We start from the raw sequence: 21,128 nt of genomic DNA, 5'->3' as shown, positions 1-21,128 counted from the left end.
AGAGAAGCACGCTGCTAAGGCCATCCCCAGCTCCAGACCAGACCACCTTGCCCGCTTGACCAGGTTACACTCCCCATGCAGGTTCCATTCTTAATGTGACCGAGACGTCTGCTGCAAACAGAGAGGACAAGACCTTTGAACTTGTTAACCAAGTCAGCCCTTGCCTCAAAAGTGAAACCACAAAATGATCTTCCCAGCCTGCTAGAATGGATGGGAGCAGGGGCAGGTACCGGTAGAAACTGAGCCGGTAGATGAGGCATTGGGGCCCAGGCTGTCCCAGACCAAAATACTCTAGAATTCTGCTTGACTCCCAGCCCAGCGTATACAGTTCTGCCTCTGGGCATTCTAATCCCTCCCAGCTCTATTGTTTCTTAAGGGGCCGGGGCTCAACTTGACAGAAGCTCTGCTCTGAGGACACCCACTCCTGTGCTTACTTGCTGGATGGATTCTACCTGTTTCCCCAGGTAGCCTCAGCCAACTCTCACTCCTCTTCACTCCGTTGCCTCCCATGAAGCCCCAGGCACACAGATTCACCACAGGAGGTTGCTTTATAAATGCTCTTTTAACAATAGATCACTTGCCACTGAAACTAAGAATTTTTTTTAGCCTTCAGGATGGGAACATTTTGGGCAGGTATCAAACTCAGTTATGACCTTTTCTGGAACACAGAGAGAATAGGGTGGAACATTTGCAGAGCATCCGAAAGTGGTGGGTACTGTTATTTTGAAGATCTCTTATTTATGGCAAGCTCAATGCTCTGCTCTATACCTAGAATAAAGGTAAAGGACCTGGGCCTGAGCTCTTTGAAGCAAAAGGTTCATGAGATGAAAGTTCCAGTTCAAGGAAGTCTCGGGTCACTTTATATTATAGGAGAGGAGGAAGAATTCCACAGAGCCCCAAACCCAGAGACAGACCTAGGGAAGGGGAAACAAATGGAGATAAAAGAATTTCTGAACAGATGGTGGTAACTTAAATCAGGAGAGGCAGAGGAAAAAGGCAACAGAAGTGACATGGTGGTCAGCAAGTGAGAGGGCTTAAAGGGAGGCTGGGAGTAGGGAGGTAGAGGGAAGGAGAGAATTTAGGTGGCAGAGAACTTGATGTGATGAAAAGCCCTCAGATGTGCCGCACTTTAAGGATAAAACAGTGAGCCGAGTGGGTCAGATGGGGGATGGGGTGAGCAAGGACGCGCAGTTTGGAGAGAATGATTCCAGCAGCCGGAGAATGGGAAAGGAAAGTTGATGCCAAGGATGGCGACGCAGGCAGAGTGTCTGGGGGGTGATCTAGAGCTGGACACCGGCACCCGGGTGCTATAGAACCCACAGTACTGAATGTGAGCTTGTGGGCATGTGTGTGTACTGCTCTGATGAGAGAGTGCTTCATTTTTCCGCTTCTCCATGAGGTCTGTGACCAAAAGACATGAAGTTCTTTGCTCTGCTGCTGCTCGCTTCTCTCCAAAGCTCTTGCCTTTTTGGTGTGTGAGCGTGTGTATTTCATATTTTTGACCAATGAGGAAAAAAGCTTCAGTTGATTGTGAATGTGCCATTAACCCCTCTAGTTTAGCACCAGTGAATCTTCCTAAAAAAAGGGTGATTCTAGGATAGGAGGCCATCACCCAATCTTCAGGCCATAGCTGTGCACGCCATCAGATCACATTAAGAGGAGGGAGTGTGAGGCCCTGCAGGACCGCCAGCTGTTTATTTAAATGATGTTTCACATCACCCTACCCACCTCAAAGGCTGCCACCTGGACACCTCCAAATCCCATCCATATCAGTGATAGTGAGCCCCCACCCTCAACCTGCTACCAGCCGAGGCCTGCCAGGCTCCAGAATTCAGCCCATCTCCTCTGAACCCTATCAGCATTCTCTGCCACATCATCATTTCAGGAATTCCTTTGTCTCATCTTCTAGATGAGCACATAAAACACCCCCGATAACTTCCACATGAGGAATGGAAGCCTTCTGCTCAGCTCATCACCCCTCGTGATGCCAGGCCCCGGGCAGCAGCCTGCCCTCTTTATCCTGCTGCAAAGGAAAGGAAAGGACAGGTGGCAGGCCTGCCTCGGGCCCAACCCCATCTTTCTCCCTGTTGAATGGGAAGCAACAGTAGGCTGAAGACAAACGGCACAAAGAACCGTATCTCTGTCTGTCTGAGCCATGTTTTAACTACGTTACTGGTCCCCAGGACAATGTCTTTCCCCCCAGGTGTTTTTCATGTAGACAGTAGGGCTGGTGCCAATTCATCTTTTAAACAGAGGCTGACCTGTGCTGTCAAAACTGGGACCAGTGAATTTGAGAATGTGAGTTCTTCCCCAAAGGTGACACATGTTCACAGTGATCTGGAAATCCTACTCCCAAGGTTTGCTCAAGCCACAGAAACCCTGTTTCCTGTAGGATAAATTGATACATATTAGTTTGATGCATGGTCTGGCAATGGAACAGTCAGGAATCTCAGAAAATCCCTCCCCATGGATGTAGGGAAGCTATGGGAATAGGAAGGCTACGGGAGCAGGGGCAGGCAGCCACTTCTCACTGTTTGGCAAAGTGCGTTCAACTTAAGTGCACACACACACAGACACACATGCATAGAAGCAGCCATGCAACTCTGTGGCCCCTTGCCTTTCCCTCCATGAAGTACCAATGTGTCATACGAATAGTAAGGTTCATTCGTTCACTGAACAAAATGTTTGCTCATCACCTGCTTTGGGCCAGGCACTGTTCTAAGCTCTAAGGATATAAATGTAATAGATGAGTTCCTTCTCCCATGGCCTCACATTTTGGCGAGGGCAAATAGACAATAAGCAAAGAAGTAATTACTCTTTGAGAGTGATGAGGGATATAGGGGTGGCCAGGGGAGATGTGAGGCCTGAAGGAGCTGAAGGGGCGAGCCCCACCGACGTCTGCCGAAGAACCTGCGGACGGACGGCAGCACAGCCTTGGCTAGGCAGGAGCGCGTGTGGGAGTTGGAGAAAGTGAGAGGGCCTGAGGGAGGGGACTACAGCTGGCTGGTCGCTGAGGCTCTGGGGCCAGAATCTGCAGCCTCTGCCAGGCCTTTGGGAGGACTCTGGCTTTGACCCAGAGGGGAAGGGGAGGTGACTGAAGCAAGACTGAGGCTTCATGGGCCTCACCTCATAGCAACACCCGCTGCTGCTGCAGCTTGGAGATCAGCTGCCCGGAGCGGGGGTCCAGGCAGTGAGGATGAGGAGGCCGTGGGAAGTGGCCAAAGTCAGGACTCGTTTTGAAGATGGCGCAGAAGGATTTGCTGATGCGGAGTGTGAGAGAGCCAGGAAGATGACTCCGAGGACTTTGCCTTGAGCCAAAAGCTATAGTTCTCAGTTCCTTGAGATGGGGAAGGTGAAGGGTGGGAAGCAGGAGCTCTGTCAGAGCACGAACCCGATGTTGTGCAGCTCAGACTTTCCCAGACACCCCAGGGGTTGAAGGAGGCAGGGGCGGCAGGGAGGGTGCTCCTCCAGACACAGCTCTGTGTCCCCACCAGCGTCCTTGCCTTTGACCTTCGCTCTAGGAGATCCCTGCCAGTTTCCCTGCTCTATCTCTGCCTTCCCAGGAGCGTTCTCCCCTCTTAGAGACTGGATCTGTTCCTCGCCCACAGTCTCCTCCTCCCTGGAGCCCCAAAAGCATTCTGAGGGGCTCCCGGGTCAGGAGGGCCCCCCCACCTCACCATCCCTCTCTGCCCCTCATCTGGGGCCTCCCCAAGACTTTCTTGCTGACGGCACCTGGCCCTTTCCCTCTGCAGCCATGACCTGCTTGTCAGGCTCCTGTTGGTCCCCATGGCTGTCAGACATACCTGAGTCTCAGGTATAATTCCAGTTGGAGTTATTTCCCACATGCCTCTTTACTTCATGAAAACGAAGGCTCCAACCTTCCATGGCCATTAAGGCTTTTCCAGAATCTTCCATAACAGTTGAGCGCACAGAGGATCTCTAGAGGATTTGTGACTTCAGTGCACATGCAGACACTCTTCCCTCGGATACAGCTGGAAATTCTTGTTATAAATATGCTTAAAGTTGCTGGTTCCCAACTCCCAGTGTATTGGCAAGTGTTGGACTGGCCGCGTGAGGATTACCCCAGCCCCAGAGTCAGAGATTAGGGTTTCATGGTGCAAGGGAGGGACCTGGGAATCAGGATTTAGGAAATGCTAACACACCCCCACTGGTATTATTGTTGTTGTTGTTCTGTTATTAATTAATTAATTAATTAATATTTTAGGACAGTGTCTCAGTCCGTCACCCAGGATGAAGGGCAGTGGTGCAATCTTAGCTCACTGCAGCCTTGAACTCCTGGGTTCAAGTGATCTTTCCATCTCAGTCTCCCCAGTCGGTGGGACTACAGGCATGCGCCACCACAACCAGCTAACTTTTTAATTTTTTAAAGATGAGGTCTCACAGTGCTGCCCAAGCTGGTCCCGAACTCCTGGCCTCAAGCAGTCTTCCTGCCTTGACCTCCTAAAGTGACAGTCCTCCCAAAGGGGGTTATAGGCATGAGCCACCACCGTGCGCAGCCACCTCTACTGATGTTGATCACTGGGCAGACTTGGGAAAACTGCTTTAGCTGTAAGAGGGGAGGGTATGCTACCCCCAGAGAGGTTCTCTTACTTTTTTCTTTAAGCAGATCACTACAGCCTCTAGCCTGCAGGGGCTCCAGGCAGTCCATCACACATACTGGGTTGTACAGAATTTATTTAAGGACAGAGATTGGGAAGCTGGAGGGGGACAAAACCCTGCGATCTTGTGCCGTCTAAAATTTAGAGCCTATTTTGGGGAGACAAGACTGTATAGAACAGATACAAATAAATGTATATTAATATTCTGCAACAGAGGGGGTATGGCTGGCAGGCAAAATAGAAGTGAGGAAAAGCTGGATTTGTGGAGGCCAAAGGTGCCCTCGAGGCTGCAGATTGGTAAAGAGATCATGTTGCCATCCAAACTATGACCCCTCTGCTTCTGTCCCTTGGTAGGGAACCATTCTCTGCAGAGAGGAGCCCAGGCTGTGACTGCAGTGGGAGTGGCTTGCATGTCACTCACTGAAGCAGCAAAAGCAATCCACTGTCTGGATTGGTGATGAGCTGGGAATCTCTCAAGGGAGTGACCTAGGAGGCAGGTGGGCCAGAGGGGGCCAGAGGGAAATGAGATTGTTGTGTTCTTGCTCTTGCTCCCTGGGGCCGTGTGCTTTTGCCACGGTGCACTTCCTGGTCCCGAGCTGACCCTCACACAGGCGCCCACCCTGCATCCAGTAGTCATTAGTAGGTTCTCCCTCCCACTTTGTCATGAGAAAGGGATTTTCCCAGGATTGCTGTATTTATAGTGGAGAGAGGCCCCAGGACTGTAAGGAGTGGGGACCTCCTCCCCAGGAATCCCACTGAAAGCCCGTGTCCACTCAGGACCGAGCTCCTGCCCACTCAGAGGACTCGTGCTTTGAGCTGCCGCAGTGGGTGTGACAGGTTTGCTATAATCTAGGATTTCCCAGACTCACCTGCTGATCAGAATCCTGTAGGATGCTTGTTAGAAACAAAGATGTCTGAGGCCGGGCGCGGTGGCTCACGCTTGTAATCCCAGCACTTTGGGAGGCCGAGGCGGGCGGATCACGAGTCAGGAGATCGAGACCACCATGAAACCCCGTCTCTACTAAAAATACAAACAATTAGCCGGGCGTGGTGGCGGGCGCCTGTAGTCCCAGCTACTCGGAGAGGCTGAGGCAGGAGAATGGCGTGAACCCGGGAGGCGGAGCTTGCAGTGAGCCGAGATCGCGCCATTGCACTCCAGCCTGGGTGACAGAGCGAGACTCTGTCTCCACAAAAAAAAAAAAAAAACATGAAACAAAGATGTCTGGGCCCCAAACTACAGCTAATGAATCACAATCTCAAGAGGAAAGGCCCTTAAAGAAACAATTCTTAGGACGGGGTAAACTTGGGAAACCACCAAGCCATGAACTCTCTCTTACCCATGGGTGACCTAATTCCTGCCTCTGCTAGAAAGCTGCTGCCTGGGCTGAGCTCAGACTGGCATTCATGGTGGGGGAAGAAAAGCTTTCTTTCTGTTTAGAGACCAACAGTGACAACAATGATTACCAACCTTTATCAACTATGTGCCAAGCACTCTGCAGGAGGCTCTTTGGGGAAAGGTGGATCATGTCACGCAATCCTGCCATAGCCTAATGAAGCAAGGGCTACAGCAATCTCCATTTTTTTCAGGTGGGGATGCAGAAGGCAGGGAAGTGAAATGTCTTGTCCAGAGGCACATGCAGCAGGTAGCCAGCAGAGCTAGGTCGCGGGCTCCTGACCACTGCCCCCCTCTCTTCCCCAACAGATTAGTCATCCTGAGACCTTGAATTAACTCCCTCCAGGGTGGCAACTCACACCACCACCAACACTCCTCCCCCACGGACAGGGAAAAAGAGCATAGAGTGGCAGCTCCTCTGAGAACCTGCAGTGGGCAGTTGTGAGAATGAGGCACAATGGGGAGGACAGCAAGGGGCAGAGTGCTGACCTCCCTCCTGTTGGCTCTCAGGTACTGGAACTCCTTGAGCAACCTGGTGGCATCCTTGCTGAACTCTGTGCGCTCCATCGCCTCCCTGCTCCTTCTCCTCTTCCTCTTCATCATCATCTTCTCCCTCCTGGGGATGCAGCTCTTTGGAGGAAAGTTCAACTTTGATGAGATGCAGACCCGGAGGAGCACATTTGATAACTTCCCCCAGTCCCTCCTCACTGTGTTTCAGGTACGGACTCTTCTCTGCTGGAATTCAGACTCGGGGTGGTTGAGTGGCGGGGTGGTGGGGGGAGTGTGGGAAGCTGCACCCTTTCACCGGGCAGCCACAGCCAGCCTAGGTCAGCCGTGGAGAGCCCATGCCTGGGACAGTCTTGAGTTTTTTCTGTAGTTTCCCTGTCCCCATCTGCCATGGAATTCCACTACTGGGTGGACCATTAGGGGAAACAATAGAAGTGGTTTAAAAATGCCTTCTCAGGAGAATATCTTGAACCCAGGAGGCGGAGGTGGCAGTAAGCCAAGATCGCACCACTGCACACTCTAGCCTAGGTGATGGAGCAAGACTCTGTCTCAAAAAAAAAAAAAATCGTTCTTATCCATGGAATCCTTTACTCAAATTCTCCATGAAAGCCCAAAACATAAAGAAACGCAGACTGCTCTTCCTGGGGGAGGGAAGGGTGACGAAACCCTGGCTTTCCTACCCACCATGCTTGTCCCTCCAAAAAAATATTACTAGCCCATCAAATTTGTGATTTCATAGATATTTTGGCTTAGGGCAAACTCAAAGTGGCATCTATTTAAGTTTAAAAGCAGATTGATTGAGAGGTAAAAATGAATCACATGTAGATGTGATCAAAATCTTGAAGGTGATGCCCCAGTGACAAATGTTTGGGGAAAGCTGGTGTAGCCTGTGGCTGTCTCAGCAAACACATAACTGCAAAAGGGCCCTGATGCCTCATCCCCAGGAGTGGCTGATGGTCAGCTCAAGCATGTGTGGGGAAAGTCAGAGATCTTTGGGCCAAAAAGCCCTTTTAGTCACCCTTCAAATAATATGCCAATGGCCAGGCATTTTGTCTACGGACAGTTCAATAGCTCAGAGCCCCTGGGGAGGAGAATTGGGGGCCAGGAGGAGGGAAGGAAGTGAAAGGGAAATTTTGGACAGTTTTGTTGACGTAGTGGGGCAGGGCAGGGTGGTTTTGGGTTTGCTGTTGGTCTAACGCTGTGTCCCTTATTGGTGGGAATGTGTCATTCAGATCCTGACCGGGGAGGACTGGAATTCGGTGATGTATGATGGGATCATGGCTTATGGCGGCCCCTCTTTTCCAGGGATGTTAGTCTGTATTTACTTCATCATCCTCTTCATCTGTGGAAACTGTATCCTTTGCTGCTGCCCTCCCACCCCTGCGGCCCCCAGCCCCCAGCCTGCGGCACAATGCCAAACGGGCACGCCCCGCAGGTCCGGGCGGTCCTGCTCGGGCTCACACCACCCAGCCTAGAACCCCGTGGCGGTGGAGGTGGGTCTGGGTGGAAACCTGCAGCTTTGGCATTGGTGAGGTTCACCCTCCTGAACCCCTTCGGGGCCGCAGCGGCGCCGCGCTCCAGGCGCGCTCTCGTCGTAATCTAGGCGAGCGACGCCCCCTGGCGTTGCGGCGTGTGCAGCCGCTCACACAGCCTGAGACAGGGATGCGCTGGAGCGGGCCGCCTGCCCTGGGGCCAATGCGTCTGCTCAGAGGCGGGACGCTCCGTGAGGGAGGATGAGCCGTTGTCCTTCAAGTGACCTTCAGCTCTCCTCCTGCTTTTTGGTCAGCACCCCTCTCTCTGATGCTGCTCTCCAGGACTTTAGTCACAGGCAGAGCTGCACAGACTTCAAACAGCCCCAAAAGCTCCTTCCTGATCCTGGCTCGGGCAAGTTTCCAGGGTCACAAGCCACCGGTGCTGCTTCTCCTCCGCAGCTCATAGCCCCGAGAGAGTCACGTCCAGAGCCAGGGGTAACATAGGAACAGCTGTGGGCCAGGTCCCAGCTAAGGCAGTGCAGAAAACACAGTCGCGGAAGCCTGCAGACGAGGTTTCCTCTTTTCCCAGCTGGAGGACCTCTTGCAGATTGAAGGTCCTCTACCTCAATGTCTGTAAAATGTGGCAGTGGAATCATAGAACCTACTACGTAAAGCGTCGTTGGGAGTTTTAATGGGATGTTGCATGCAAGGCCCCTGCCACATTCAGAAGCCTCCCTGGACAAGCCCCTCTTCCCCAGCCTGGGTTGCGGCTTCCCTCTGTGTGAAATGATATGAATGTCTGGGTGCCTGGGGCTGGGGTTCAGACTTCACAGACTTAAAGCCCCCTTCCAGCTATGCTGTCTTCGATTCTGCAGTTCTCTGACCCACAGCGTTTCTGTTGGTGGAGTGGGGTGGGGAGAAAGGGCAAAGAACTGTCTCCACTGGGAACTCCCAAGCCTTGGCTGGCTCCAGCTGGACCCTCCAAGGGTCTTCGTGTGTGCAGGCTCACATTAAGAGTTGGCAGAGATACCAAGCCACCCCCTCAGCGCCCAGTTATAATAAAGCCGCTCTTAAGAGGGTTCTGCATCCTGCTAGAGACAATGCTGTTTATAATGTCGATTACAGCCAGTCATCTCAGCAGGGAAAGCAATCATGAAACCCCGCAATTAAAGTGCAAGGCAGGGCTTGCTGCCTCACTCCCGCCCGCTCCAGTGTGCAGGCTAGCCTGTTCTCGTCCCTGTAGATAGCTCCAGGTAGCTAGGAGGGTGATGGGGAGGAAGGGGAGGGGAGGAACACCGTTGGGGTCTGACTCCCTCAAAGTGATTCACCCTCAAGCTCTCTCTGCTGAGGTGCTCTACCCTGCACATCCTGCATCCCCCGTGCCCCCTGTGCCCACCAAAACCCCAAGCCAAGGGTCATTTTCTTTAAGAATGGACACAAACAGATATCCTACTGAATGTGTTCTTGGCCATTGCTGTGGACAACCTGGCTGATGCTGAGAGCCTCACATCTGCCCAAAAGGAGGAGGAAGAGGAGAAGGAGAGAAAGAAGCTGGCCAGGTAACCCTCTAAGCTTGCCCAGGCCCGGGGCTCCAGGGCTCCCATTCCAGAATGTCATCCCACTGGTGGCAGAGAGAGGCTTGACTGCCAGCCTCTGTTGGCTGTCCCTCCACGGAGGACTCTGGGTTTGGGGCTTCCTAAGTTGGGCCTCTCTCCTAATTCCTAAGCATCACTCTGGTAGGGACCATCATGAATTATTATAATCTCTGCAATGGTGTCATATTCTCCACCTGCTGGGATTATCTTTTGAGAAGCTGTGATAGGTGGCAGGAGTGTAGGGTGGGGAGAGAGAAAGGCAACCACTCAGTTGGGAAACGCAGCTCCAGCTTACAGAGGGAGTCCTCCTCACTACTTTGTAATTCATCTCCAGTGTTAGGAAGGCAAGACGGGGCCCTATGTTATATCCTATCATTGTCCAGACGGGACAGTTCCAGGCCACACAGCTGCCGGGCACTGAGCAGAGCTCCTCCAGGAGCCCATCCTAGATGAGATCCACCATCCTTTTCTGCTTTGGCGACCCAGGCATCTCTGGAGCTGCAAGAGGCCAACTGCGTGTCAGGCAGAGCAGGTGTGGCTCAGCCCCGTAGCACTTGTGACTGAGCTGCACACGAGAAGTGTCCTGGAGAAAGGAAGATGGACTCAGACCCAGGGGATCTGCCCCCTCTGGCCCCAACAGGCCACAGGGCGGTTCCCTCCTACCCTGTTCCCTATCACTCCAGTAAACAGCCATTTATTTTTTTCTGCTGCTGACTGGCCAGGACTGCCAGCCCAGAGAAGAAACAAGAGTTGATGGAGAAGCCGGCAGTGGAGGAATCCAAGGAGGAGAAGATTGAGCTGAAATCCATCACGGCTGACGGAGAGTCTCCACCCACCACCAAGGTGAGGAGCTGTCTCCTTCCTGGAGCTGTGAGGCCGGTGCGGGGGAGGGAGGGCCACAGCCTTCCCAGGCCAGAACCCTGTGGAGAAGAGGAGAGAAAGAAAGACACCCAGTGGAAAGAAAGCCAGTGGGGACTAACAGGAGAGCTAGGAGGGGGAAGACAAGGCAGATTGGCTGGATCCCAGCCATCTGCTGATGTCTTGAAGGAGATATGCAAAGTGACAAGTACCTATTTTTGAGCTAAGTCACTGACTAAAATGCAACTTCAAGGCTACTGCAAGCCTCTCAACTTGGGGACATATCTAACTGTGTTCTTCCTCCCTCTCCCCCGTGACTGTCTAGATCAACATGGATGACCTCCAGCCCAATGAAAATGAGGATAAGAGCCCCTACCCCAACCCAGAAACTACAGGTACCAGTCCCACTGCCTAACCTGGGATTGGGAGGTTGGGGGCAGCGATCTAAATTCTAAAGCCACGTGGGAGTGGCCATATATTAGGGACCATGGTTCCAGTGTCCCTCTATAAGTACCTTGCACTGCTGAGTGTCTTCTATCTCTACATTTAAGCATCATCAGTCAGCATCTGGGAGACAGCTTTGTTTCTGGTTTGCTCATAATGAGATCACATTTGAGCCGTGCTTTTGTGTCCTTTCCAAGCTGGATTCTGTGTACATTTAAATTTTTGTTACATTACATGTTGTAAAATCATTATTAATTTATATAATGTATTAGTGTGGCATATGTTGCAACATTATGCTCACTTAATATTAATAGTAAATCCCAAATCTGCCTTGCCCCTACTCAGGAGGCAGTGCGGAGTGCAGGGACAGCTGCCACCACAGATGTCCCACTTGTTGCTTTAGAAAATGATTTCAGGTCTCGTTATAAAAGGCGCGCTTGCCGACTGCATCTTCTTGTGCTTCTGTCTGATACCTACATTGGCAGGCAGTCTGCTTCTCAAGGGCTTTAATGTCAGAAGTCAGAGGTCCTCCCTCCAGGCCTCACTTCCCAGCCCCCTGAAATCCCACACCCTGTACAAGGCCTGGGCTTGCCTTCCTCTGACCTAGAATTGCAGATATTATCGCCAGTTTCAAGCTTGAAGTCAATAACATGCTATCAAGGGACTGTTGATTTTACTGACATTTCCTTGTTCCTGTAGATTAGGCTATATTTGGGTTGTCCACCAAGTTAGGTGGCTGAGAACCTCCTACATTTATGAGCAAAGCTCGGTTTCCCTTTTTGCTTTCCCCTGGTTCTCTGCTTAGAACACTCACAGGCATCCTTGGGAACCAGACTCCCTGTGGTCACACCATCCTCACTCCCCTCCCCCTGCAAGGGAATAGGATGTGGTTTCCTGGAGCTTGGATAGAAAGAACAGAAAGGGTGTTTTCGTATGCAGGGCATTAAGCCTTCGAAGTTCTTAAAAACCCTTCTAGGGTGAAACTGTTAGGGAATTTCAATGACGTACTAGAATTATTGAACAAATGCAATGGGAGGATCTTGTCTTGATCCTGAAGCAACAAATACACTTTAAAATGACATTTTAGAGGTAATTGGGGGAAATTGAATATGGACTGGGAACTAAATGACTTTTAAGTAGTTTTGTTAATCTTGTTAGTATAATATTTTGTAGTTCTGTTTTTAAACTGCTGCAGTGTTTATGGCCAGAGTCTAAAATGTTTACGAGTTGCTTTGCTTTTAAAATATTCCAACAACAAAAAAATGGGGACAGAGAAGATAAATGGAACAAGATCAGCAAAATGTCCAAAGTTGTTGAAGCTGGCTATATATATGAGGTTTGGTATGTGAGACTGTACTCTTGCGTAAATCTTTAAGGTTTAAAATGAAAGACAGTAATAAAAGAAATTCCTTAGGGCCCTCAGAAGAGCGCTCCCATGGGGCCAGCCTCCAGGATGGGCCTCCCTGCACACACAACAGGGCAGATCTGGCATGAGGGTCTTTTCACACAGGCACCCAACTGCAGCCAGGCCTATAGGGCAGATATACCTCTTGCATCTTCAACAAAAATCTCAAATTCTGTTATTCTAAATCTGTACTCTTGGCTTTTGTCTTCTTTGTTGCTCTAATGAAATCAAAGGGAAGAATGTTAAAAAAAAAAAGGGCTAATGAGGATTTTGTCACCAAGTTGGCCGTCCTAGAAATGCCTCTCGCATAGCTACCCAGTGGCTCTGAGGACGGGGGGATGCTTACGCTTTCCAGCTGTAAAGCTCTTCCCACTGTCTGCTGAGGCCTCAGGATTCTTGAGATTTTTGCGCGTATGGCCCGCTCCCCGTCATTTCTGTTGGTTACATGTGTCTCTTTACTTTTGTGTTGAGACCTCTGGTCCCTACCCTGAGGCTGCCCTGACTGCCCCGCCACATACACCAGCCACCACTCCGGCCTTTGAAGCCAGCCCCAAGCATGCCCATTTGTGCACTATCCCCGGTCTCCAGGTCCTCATCCAGGAGGTCCAAAGGGCAGCATGCTCTTAAAGCTGGTGGCCCCACACATGGACCTGCCCTCAAAGGCTGAGTCAGCCTGTGCTTCCCAGCTCTTCCTGCCTTCCCATTTCCTCCCTTTCCTGCCTCCACAGTCGGCTCCTGGATCCTTTAGTGCCAGGTGCAGCAGAAGTTCCCGGAGACTCCTCCGAAGATCACGTGGCCTGTTGTCTCTGTTCTGGTCAATCTCTGGTTCCTTCCTGCTTCTCTTTCTCCCGAACCGTGAATGGTGAAGAGCCTGATCTACCACTGTGCTCCCAACTGCTACCCCTTCCAGGCCAGTGGCCCCTGCCATGCCTGGTTCATGCAGGTGCCCCTTGACAGGCAGCACTGGTGAGCGTCCCTCCTGCTCTGCCTTCAGCCAGACCACTAGGGAGAAAGGGCCGGTGCCTCAGAGCACACTGCCGTGCTCTCCTGCTCCCTCCCCGTCCCTCTCTTGCTTTATCTCCTAGGCTCGCCCCCTGCCCTCTCCCTTCCTCCTGGGCTGTCCAGATTGCACCCAAAGCGATGTATCAGAGTGGCCAAATGGGAGCTGGACTCCAGAGTGCACTCTGCTGGCTGCAGCTTCAATTGCCCTCGCATGACCATGAATACTCAGAGGAGGGGCCTGTTTCTAATTAAACAAGGGGCCATGGAGGCCAGCCATGGCCCTAGAATCCTTCCCTCTCTGTTTTATCTGAAAAGCTCGCCAGCTGCTTTCAGCCTCCCAGATCAGTATACCCTAATTATAGAGAAAAACCCCAACTCACTGAAAAGAATTGTGCCCAGGTGAGTGGAAGCTCATTCTACTTTTGTTTAATGTATTAATTTATTTGAGTGAGCATGTAGATGTTCACGAGAGCCACTAAGGACTTTAAGTTAAGAGGTACACATTTAAAAAAAGGAGTGCCACCGGACACTGAGTAGTCAGCACCGCCTGTGCTGGGGGAGGCTTTCACTGCTGCAAAGGGTTCGAGGACAAAGAGAGCCATGAGGTGGTGGAGTCTGGGGGCTTCATGCAGAAAGGTGTCTTGACTGAGCTTTGAATCGCGGAGTTGGAGAGGCTGAAGGAGTTTTTTCAGGATCATACAATCATCAGAGATGCTGAGAGTTGGGAGGAACCGTGTAGACATTCATGAACTACTCATGAAGCATTTACTGTGTGCCAGGCACTGTGCTAGGTACAAGGGACATGGGGGTCCCTGTGGTGGGTAAACAGGAAAGACCCCCACCCTCCTGGAGCTGACATATCATTGGGGAGACAGGCAGCAGGCAAACCAACCAAAAAGGTGACATCACATGATGTGAAGATGGTAAAATCAAGGATTGTGTTAGGGGACCCTCAGGGGTCAGGCTGCTTTGACTGTGTGGTCAGCAAAGGCTTCTCTGAGGACACAGCATTTGACTGGAGCCTAAAGGATTCAAAAGAACTAGACATGGAATCGAGCGAAGAGCTCTCTAGGTGGAGAGCCTGAGTGCAGAATCTCTTACGGGGATGCACTTGGCTATGGGGACTCCAAAGAGGGCCAGTGTGCCTGCAGCAGAGAGAACCAAGGGATCGTGCCCTGAGGCGGGAGGGCTGGGGCAGGGCAGGAGGGCAGGGCAGAGGTGCAGGGCCACGTGGGAGGCTGGGTCTGATCCAGCGCCCTGGAGGGCCACCAGAACGACTGAGTGGAAGAGGCCCTGACCTGATGTCCAACTCACCCTTTCAGAGATTCCCTCTGAGTGCTGTGTGGATAAAGAGCAGTGGTGGTTGAGAGCAGAATGGGGACAGGGAGGATACTTGTGCAGTATCCAGGCAGAGAGGATGGCAGCTTGGGCAGGGGATGGTGCTGGAGGTGCAGAGAAGTGGTCAGGCTTGGGGTACATTTTGCAGGTAGGACCAGCTGGATTCACTCATGGCTTAGATGTTGGAGAGAGAGAAAGAGGAACGTAGGGTGACTCTGAGGTTTTCTAATTGAGCCAGCGAAGAGAAAATCCCCAATGCAGAAACTATATCCACCACCTGTGCTCCTTGTGCCCCAAGGCACTGCTCTGGGTGTCTGGCCCTTACCAACCAGGCACTCCCTTCAGCTGGTAGCAGACTCTTGTGCCCTGCTAGAAACTAAGCTCCTTGAGGACAAGAACCATGGCTTTGTCTTCTCAGCCTTGCGCTCAATACTCTGTAGACACTAGATCTTGCAAATGTCTTTACTTTATGTGGCCAAGAGCGAAATCACAGAAGTGAGGATGAGCATCAAATGGAGAGGGGCAAGGGTTGCCAAGGACCAAGGGTGGGGCTTTGAGTGCTACCCTGGTTTTAGTTTGGAATCCTCTGACCTGCCTTCCAAAATGCAGCAGCAGCTCCAGCGTGCAGCATGCCTCACTTCCGACGCTTTTTCCAAACCTCCAAGAAGAAAAATGAGAAAAGAAAGATCCCTGATGTATTCTACTGGCATTTGGGAGTAGGAGGCTAGGTGGTTCAGTTGCCAACCCCAAAATGAGCCTCGCCTGACTTTTCCTGATCTGTCAGCCTCCCTCCTTATCCATAATACCTGCTAAGCATCACATGCTGTCAAAGTTGTGTTCCTTTACAAATCTGAGTTTGTCCTTCAGAAATCGTTTCCTCTTAAGCACTGTGCCTGAGGTTAAGCTGCTGCGTGTCTGAATGGACCAGCTAACTTGCTTCTCCCCAGGAATGGAACTCAGCATGGAGCTTCATAATCAGGGAGGGAGCTGGTGCAGATGGAAGAGCCTGCACTGTTTTCCATTAGGAACTTCCAATGGCACAAAGCTAGAGTAAATATGGGTTTCTGTAAACACAAATCATTAAAATAAGCATAAAATTACCTGTTATCAAATTATCATGAAGAAGAAAGTGTTGGGTCATTTTGAGCAAAACTGAAAAGAATACAAACACCTAGGCAGGAATTTAAGATCCTTCTCAATTAAATTTCACTTGAAATACCATGATTTAGGCCAATTCTGGTTTCACGTATTTGACTTTAAGTAGAAGACTTTTCTTTCACATACCAAGGGTTGGGTGTCACAAGAGCTCCGACTCTTGGCCTGTAGACAGTTTTTCATCTTGGACCTCTCTTCTGCTGAAAAAATATTAATTGTCTTGCTGGTCAGCTCTAATTACCCTAGGGAAAGAATCTGATTGATGCCTATATGGTAGTGGCCCTCCAAAAAAGCCTTGGGTCCCTAAATGCTTGAATGCTTTTTGCTTGATAAAGAATTGTTTTCTGTGCCAGGCATTCTTTTTTCTTTGCAGTATCTGGCTTTCTTTGAACCAGAAGGGGAGGACATGCAGAGGCATGGCTGTGTCCATGAGACAAGCGTCCCATAACTATCTTTCTCCAGCCAGACTAGTATCCCCTTCACCTTCGTCTTATACAGAGTCCCCTTCCTTCTGAAGGGTGTGGAAGTTCAATCATCATCAAGAAATAAGGGCTTCTAGTGCCAGGCATAGCTTTTCTTTCCAGGGTTTTCAGCACATAGAGAGAAGGGACAGACATTTAAAATCAGTCATCAAGGGACTGGAGGCAGAGGTTCTGCTGGGATTCACAGAAAGGTCATTCCCTGGAGCGTGAGTACTCAGGAAAGCTGGATGGAGGATGCTGTCTGGATTGGGGGTACTTGTGTGCTCTGCAGAGAGGGAGATGAAGAGCAGCTCAAACAGAGAGACAGAGCATGGGGAAGGACGGAGCACACAGTGAGCTTGTTAGCTCTCTAGGGCTGCCATAACCAGTGACCACACACTGGGCAGCTTAAACAGCAGAAATGCATCCTTTTACAGTTCTAGAGGCTGGAAGTCCAAAATCAAGGGGTCCGCAGGGCCAAGCACCTTCTGAAAGGCTCTTGGGAAGAATCCTCACTTGCCTCTCCTAGCTTCTTGTGGTTGCCGACAGTCCTTGGCTTGTAGATGCATCCCTCCAGTCTCTGCCTTTGTCTTCACATGGCCTTCTTCCCTAAGTGTGTTTTTGTGTCTCTGTGCCTGTCTTTATGAGGATAACAGTTATTAGATTTAGGGCCCATCCTAGCCTGGAATAACTTCATCATTACCAATTACATCTGCAAAGGCCATATTTCCAAATAAGGTCACATTGCAAAGTTCTAGGTAGGCGTGAGTTTGCGGGGGAAACTGTTCAGCCCACTGTAGTGAAGTGTTCAGAAGATAGTTTCATGTGAGTGGACAGTTTATTAGGGAATAACAGGTGGTAAGGACCTGACTGAGAAAGATGTTGAGCATTAATTTACAGGCTTCGAGTCTGTCCCATGGGTAGAGGTTGTAATAAAAGCAGCAAACACTTACTTACAGAGCAGCTGCTATGTGCCAGGCACCGTTCCAAGGTATAGAGGTACTATTATTATTATTCCACCTTAGATGGAGAAACTGAGGCACAGAGAGACTCAATAAAATGCCCACAGCTAGAAAGAAACAGAGCCAGGATTCTGATCCAGGCAATTGGCTGGAGAGTCTGCTCTTCACTCCCATGTTGTTACTTTCTCCTTCTGAGCATCTTCAACACATTTGACCAGCACAGGACGAGCAGTGCTTCCTGCCATGAGCGTTGTGCTGGCAAGCGCAGGAACAAGCTGTCTGACTTTGGTCCACATTAAATGTGGCCACTGGCCAGGAGAACGAAGGTGCTTCTTTAATTGGTGTCAGTGTCTAAACCTTTGCATGTAGGGCCTGTTGTGGTCAGTAGTATTGCCCTGTTATCGCGACAGCACAGGATTTTTTTTTTTTTTTTTTTTTTTTTTTTAGTTGCAGAAATTGGGAAAGTGTTGGTTTTTATTTCCTGGAACTTCCAAGGGTAGGGTTATTTGCAAGAGATTCCACAAGCCAACTAAGCCATACCCTTTCCCCAACCTGCAGCCTAGGTAGATGAGTAACACCTGGCCGTGCCCTGTCCTACCTGGTCACCTTTTCTTGTACCTTACAACTAGGATGACCAACCACCCCAGTTTGCCCAGAACTAGGGGGTTTCCTGGGATGTGGGAATTTTAGTTTTAAAACCAGGACAAGTTGGTCGCCCTACTTACAATCCCCCTTGTTGTGCACTGCCAGATACGTCTTCTCCAACAGAGATGAGCTGCAGCAGCACCCACAGGGAGACAGCAGAATGTCTGTCTTGGTTGGTACCCTACATTTTCAGAGCCATAATCATGTCTGCCAATAGGAAGGTCTCTGAAAGTGGTAAAATAAGTGGGAGTGCTGGAGTTATTTAGAATGGTGCTGTTCTTCTTACAGGAGAAGAGGATGAGGAGGAGCCAGAGATGCCTGTCGGCCCTCGCCCACGACCACTCTCTGAGCTTCACCTTAAGGAAAAAGCAGTGCCCATGCCAGAAGCCAGCGCATTTTTCATCTTCAGCTCTAACAACAGGTGTGCAGCGGTGGTGGGGAAGGTGGGGTCCTGCTCTCTCTAGTACCAGCCTGGCAGTTTCCTGTATTTTACCTGAACCTCTGGATGGAGACTGAGACTCTCCCAGCTCCTTGCAAATTGTATAAACAGACACTCATTTAGGGAAGAGTCCTGGATTTTGAATCAGAAGACTTGTGTTTATTTTTCTCTCCACTTTTTGAAATGTTTAAACTCTATTTCTATTCTTTGGGTGATTACTCTTGATAATTTACTAATTCTATTTAACTTAACAAAATGTGATGTTAAACAATATCAAGAACCTCCTCCTGTATAATAGATTGACCTTAGACTATTTTAACTCACTCATCTGCTCCTTACTTACATGGAATTGTCATTAGTGTTTTAGTCCAACTTTTATTTTTAACCCAACAAGTTAGTGAGTCTTACTATTATATAGATAGTGTGTGTTTGGATATATGTACACCTTACCATTTTATTTGTTCACAATTTTTTTACTCATTTCAGTCCATCCTTTAGCTAACATTTTCTTCCTTCCTAAAGTACATTCTTCAGAGGCTGCTTTAGTTCCATAATGGCAAATTCACTTGGCCTCTACTTACCTGTAACTGTTTTCACTTCTTGCTCTTGAAAGATAGTTTTGCTGTGTACACCATTTTAGACAGATAGTTTTTGTCCTGCAGCACAAGAAAGGTGCTATTCCACTGTAAAGTCAGCTGTCATTCCAACTATGATTTCTTTGTGAGTAACCTAACCTTTATTTGTAGCTGCTTTTAACATATTCTGTTGCCTTTGTGGTTGTACAGATTTACTACCATGTGTCAAGGTGTGGATTTCTTTCAATTTATCTTACTTAGAATACATTCTGCTTCCTAAGTGTATGGATTTAGATTTTTATTCAGTTATTGAAAATGTACAGCCATAATGTTTAAATATTGCTTCTTTTTAATTCTATATTTCTTCCTTCTGACACTCCAGTTGGACATCTGTTAGACATTTTCATTCTGTCCCCCCTGTTTCTTAGAGGGTCTTACATATCTTTCATCTTGTCTTTCTGTATTCTGGGAGATTTCTTCAACTGTATCTTCCAGTTTCTTAATTCTATTTTCAACTTAATCTATATTACTATTTAAACCAATTTTTTATCTTGACCATTGTATGTTTTTGTTTCAGTCAGTTCCATTTGTTGCTTGATTTTCCAGATCCATCTCTCTAAATCTAGTAGTTTCTACTGATTCCTCATCTTTGTGATTTAGTCCTTTATTTCATTAAATATTTCAAATATAGTTGTTTTATAGTCTATATCTAATATTTCCAATACCCCCAGTCTTTGGAATCTAAATCACTTATCCAGGGTTTCTTCAGATTTCCCATCTTAGTGGCTTGTCCTTTTGTGCATCTGATGATCTTTGATTGTGACCCCAACACTTCCTCTTCATTTGTGAGAGTCCTGAAGACCTAAAGTAGGTCTGGAGAGACTTTCTTCCAGATGCCCCTTGGAGGTGTTGGCTTGGCCTAAAATTCCCAGGCTTTCCTGCCCCAACACAAGACTGGCTTAACCTGCAATTTCTTGACAGCACTGCTGTTATTGGCTTCCATCCTCAAGCAATTCTGCCTTCCTGGCTGGCTGTCTCTCCATACATAGCCTCAGCTCAATGGAGGTTGGTGGGAGGGGTTGTTGGTTTGAAGCAGATGATTCTTACAACCATCTCCTAAGTCTTATAAACCAGAATTGTCTCAGAGAGTTTGGCCCTTCAAGGGTTTGGTGCTTCTGAAGCAGGAGGGCTTCTCTGAGCATTTAGTCAACCATAATGCCAGGAGCAGAAGTCTGAAGGCCTGGGTTGAAGCCCTGACTCCCCCACACTAAGGCTGTGTTTCTGGGCAAGCCTCTCCTACTTGGGTTTCAGTGTTCTTACCTGTGAAATGAAGATGATGACACCCATCCCTTCCTTCCTACATTGTTGTCAAAATGAGATGGCATTTAGGAACCTAGCATTTTTGGTGTTATCACTGAATGCCTAGAAGCTCAGTTGGATAATTGTGCTGGGGCATGGAAGTGAATTGCACATTTAAAGCTATTACACAGGAGCAGATCACCTACAGGGAGCTGGCTTGGCCGGCCTCTCAGCGTACCCAGCTCCGGGTAGTCCTATTGTTCCTATGCATAAGCATAGAGTGGATCTCATAAAGTGATTTCTTTTCAATGATAGGGAAAATAGGTCCCCAGACAAAAGCCAGTTATGAATGTCAGAGCAGGGTTTGGGAATTCAGAGATTCTCAAAGGTCTCAGATGTAACCTTCTAAAATATCAAAGATGATATGTGCACCATGGGGGTGAGGAGTTGTCCTTACCAAGCAGCAGTAAGACTTAAGAATGAAGAGGTCACTTCAAGCCAACAAGCACCTGTTGCCAGCTGCTGGGGAGAGCTGAGGAGAGGGGCTCCCAAGAGCCGACTGCTGCTTCCCCTTGTCTGCCTTGACTTTTCTCTCCTCCTGTCCCCCCTCCCATACAGGTTTCGCCTCCAGTGCCACCGCATTGTCAATGACACGATCTTCACCAACCTGATCCTCTTCTTCATTCTGCTCAGCAGCATTTCCCTGGCTGCTGAGGACCCGGTCCAGCACACCTCCTTCAGGAACCATGTATGCATCGCCTGTGTCTTCTGCATTCCTTTCCCCTGGGGCTGTGCCGGGCCCACAGCTTCTGTTGCTGACATCGTTGTTCAATCAAGAGCCCAATTCTAGGTGTCATAATCAGATCCACAACTAACATTTCATTAAGAGAGTAGGGCTTTGATAGAAAACCACCCTAGGACCACAAGCAAATAAGAGAGCATGTACCCAAATGCTCAGG

At 49.4% G+C, this 21,128-nt stretch overlaps 1 protein-coding gene across 3 annotated transcripts in view; it reads left to right on the top strand.

The window, feature by feature from the left end:
• Positions 1-21,128, top strand: part of CACNA1C (calcium voltage-gated channel subunit alpha1 C) — a 636,647-nt gene that overhangs the window by 517,228 nt on the left and 98,291 nt on the right. For all 3 annotated transcript variants that reach the window (XM_030804511.1, XM_030804510.1, XM_030804512.1), the window contains exons 14-20: positions 6,523-6,730; positions 7,752-7,872; positions 9,436-9,550; positions 10,309-10,429; positions 10,770-10,839; positions 18,145-18,277; positions 20,788-20,917. In XM_030804511.1, coding sequence (XP_030660371.1) covers positions 6,523-6,730; positions 7,752-7,872; positions 9,436-9,550; positions 10,309-10,429; positions 10,770-10,839; positions 18,145-18,277; positions 20,788-20,917 — 898 coding nt within the window. The remainder of the gene's footprint in view (positions 1-6,522; positions 6,731-7,751; positions 7,873-9,435; positions 9,551-10,308; positions 10,430-10,769; positions 10,840-18,144; positions 18,278-20,787; positions 20,918-21,128) is intronic.

The sequence above is a fragment of the Nomascus leucogenys genome, chromosome 23 (assembly GCF_006542625.1).
Source record: "Nomascus leucogenys isolate Asia chromosome 23, Asia_NLE_v1, whole genome shotgun sequence".
NCBI classification, from domain to species: Eukaryota; Metazoa; Chordata; class Mammalia; order Primates; family Hylobatidae; genus Nomascus; species Nomascus leucogenys.
Note: the sequence above shows the minus strand (reverse complement) of the source record. Positions and strands in the feature narration are given on the sequence as shown.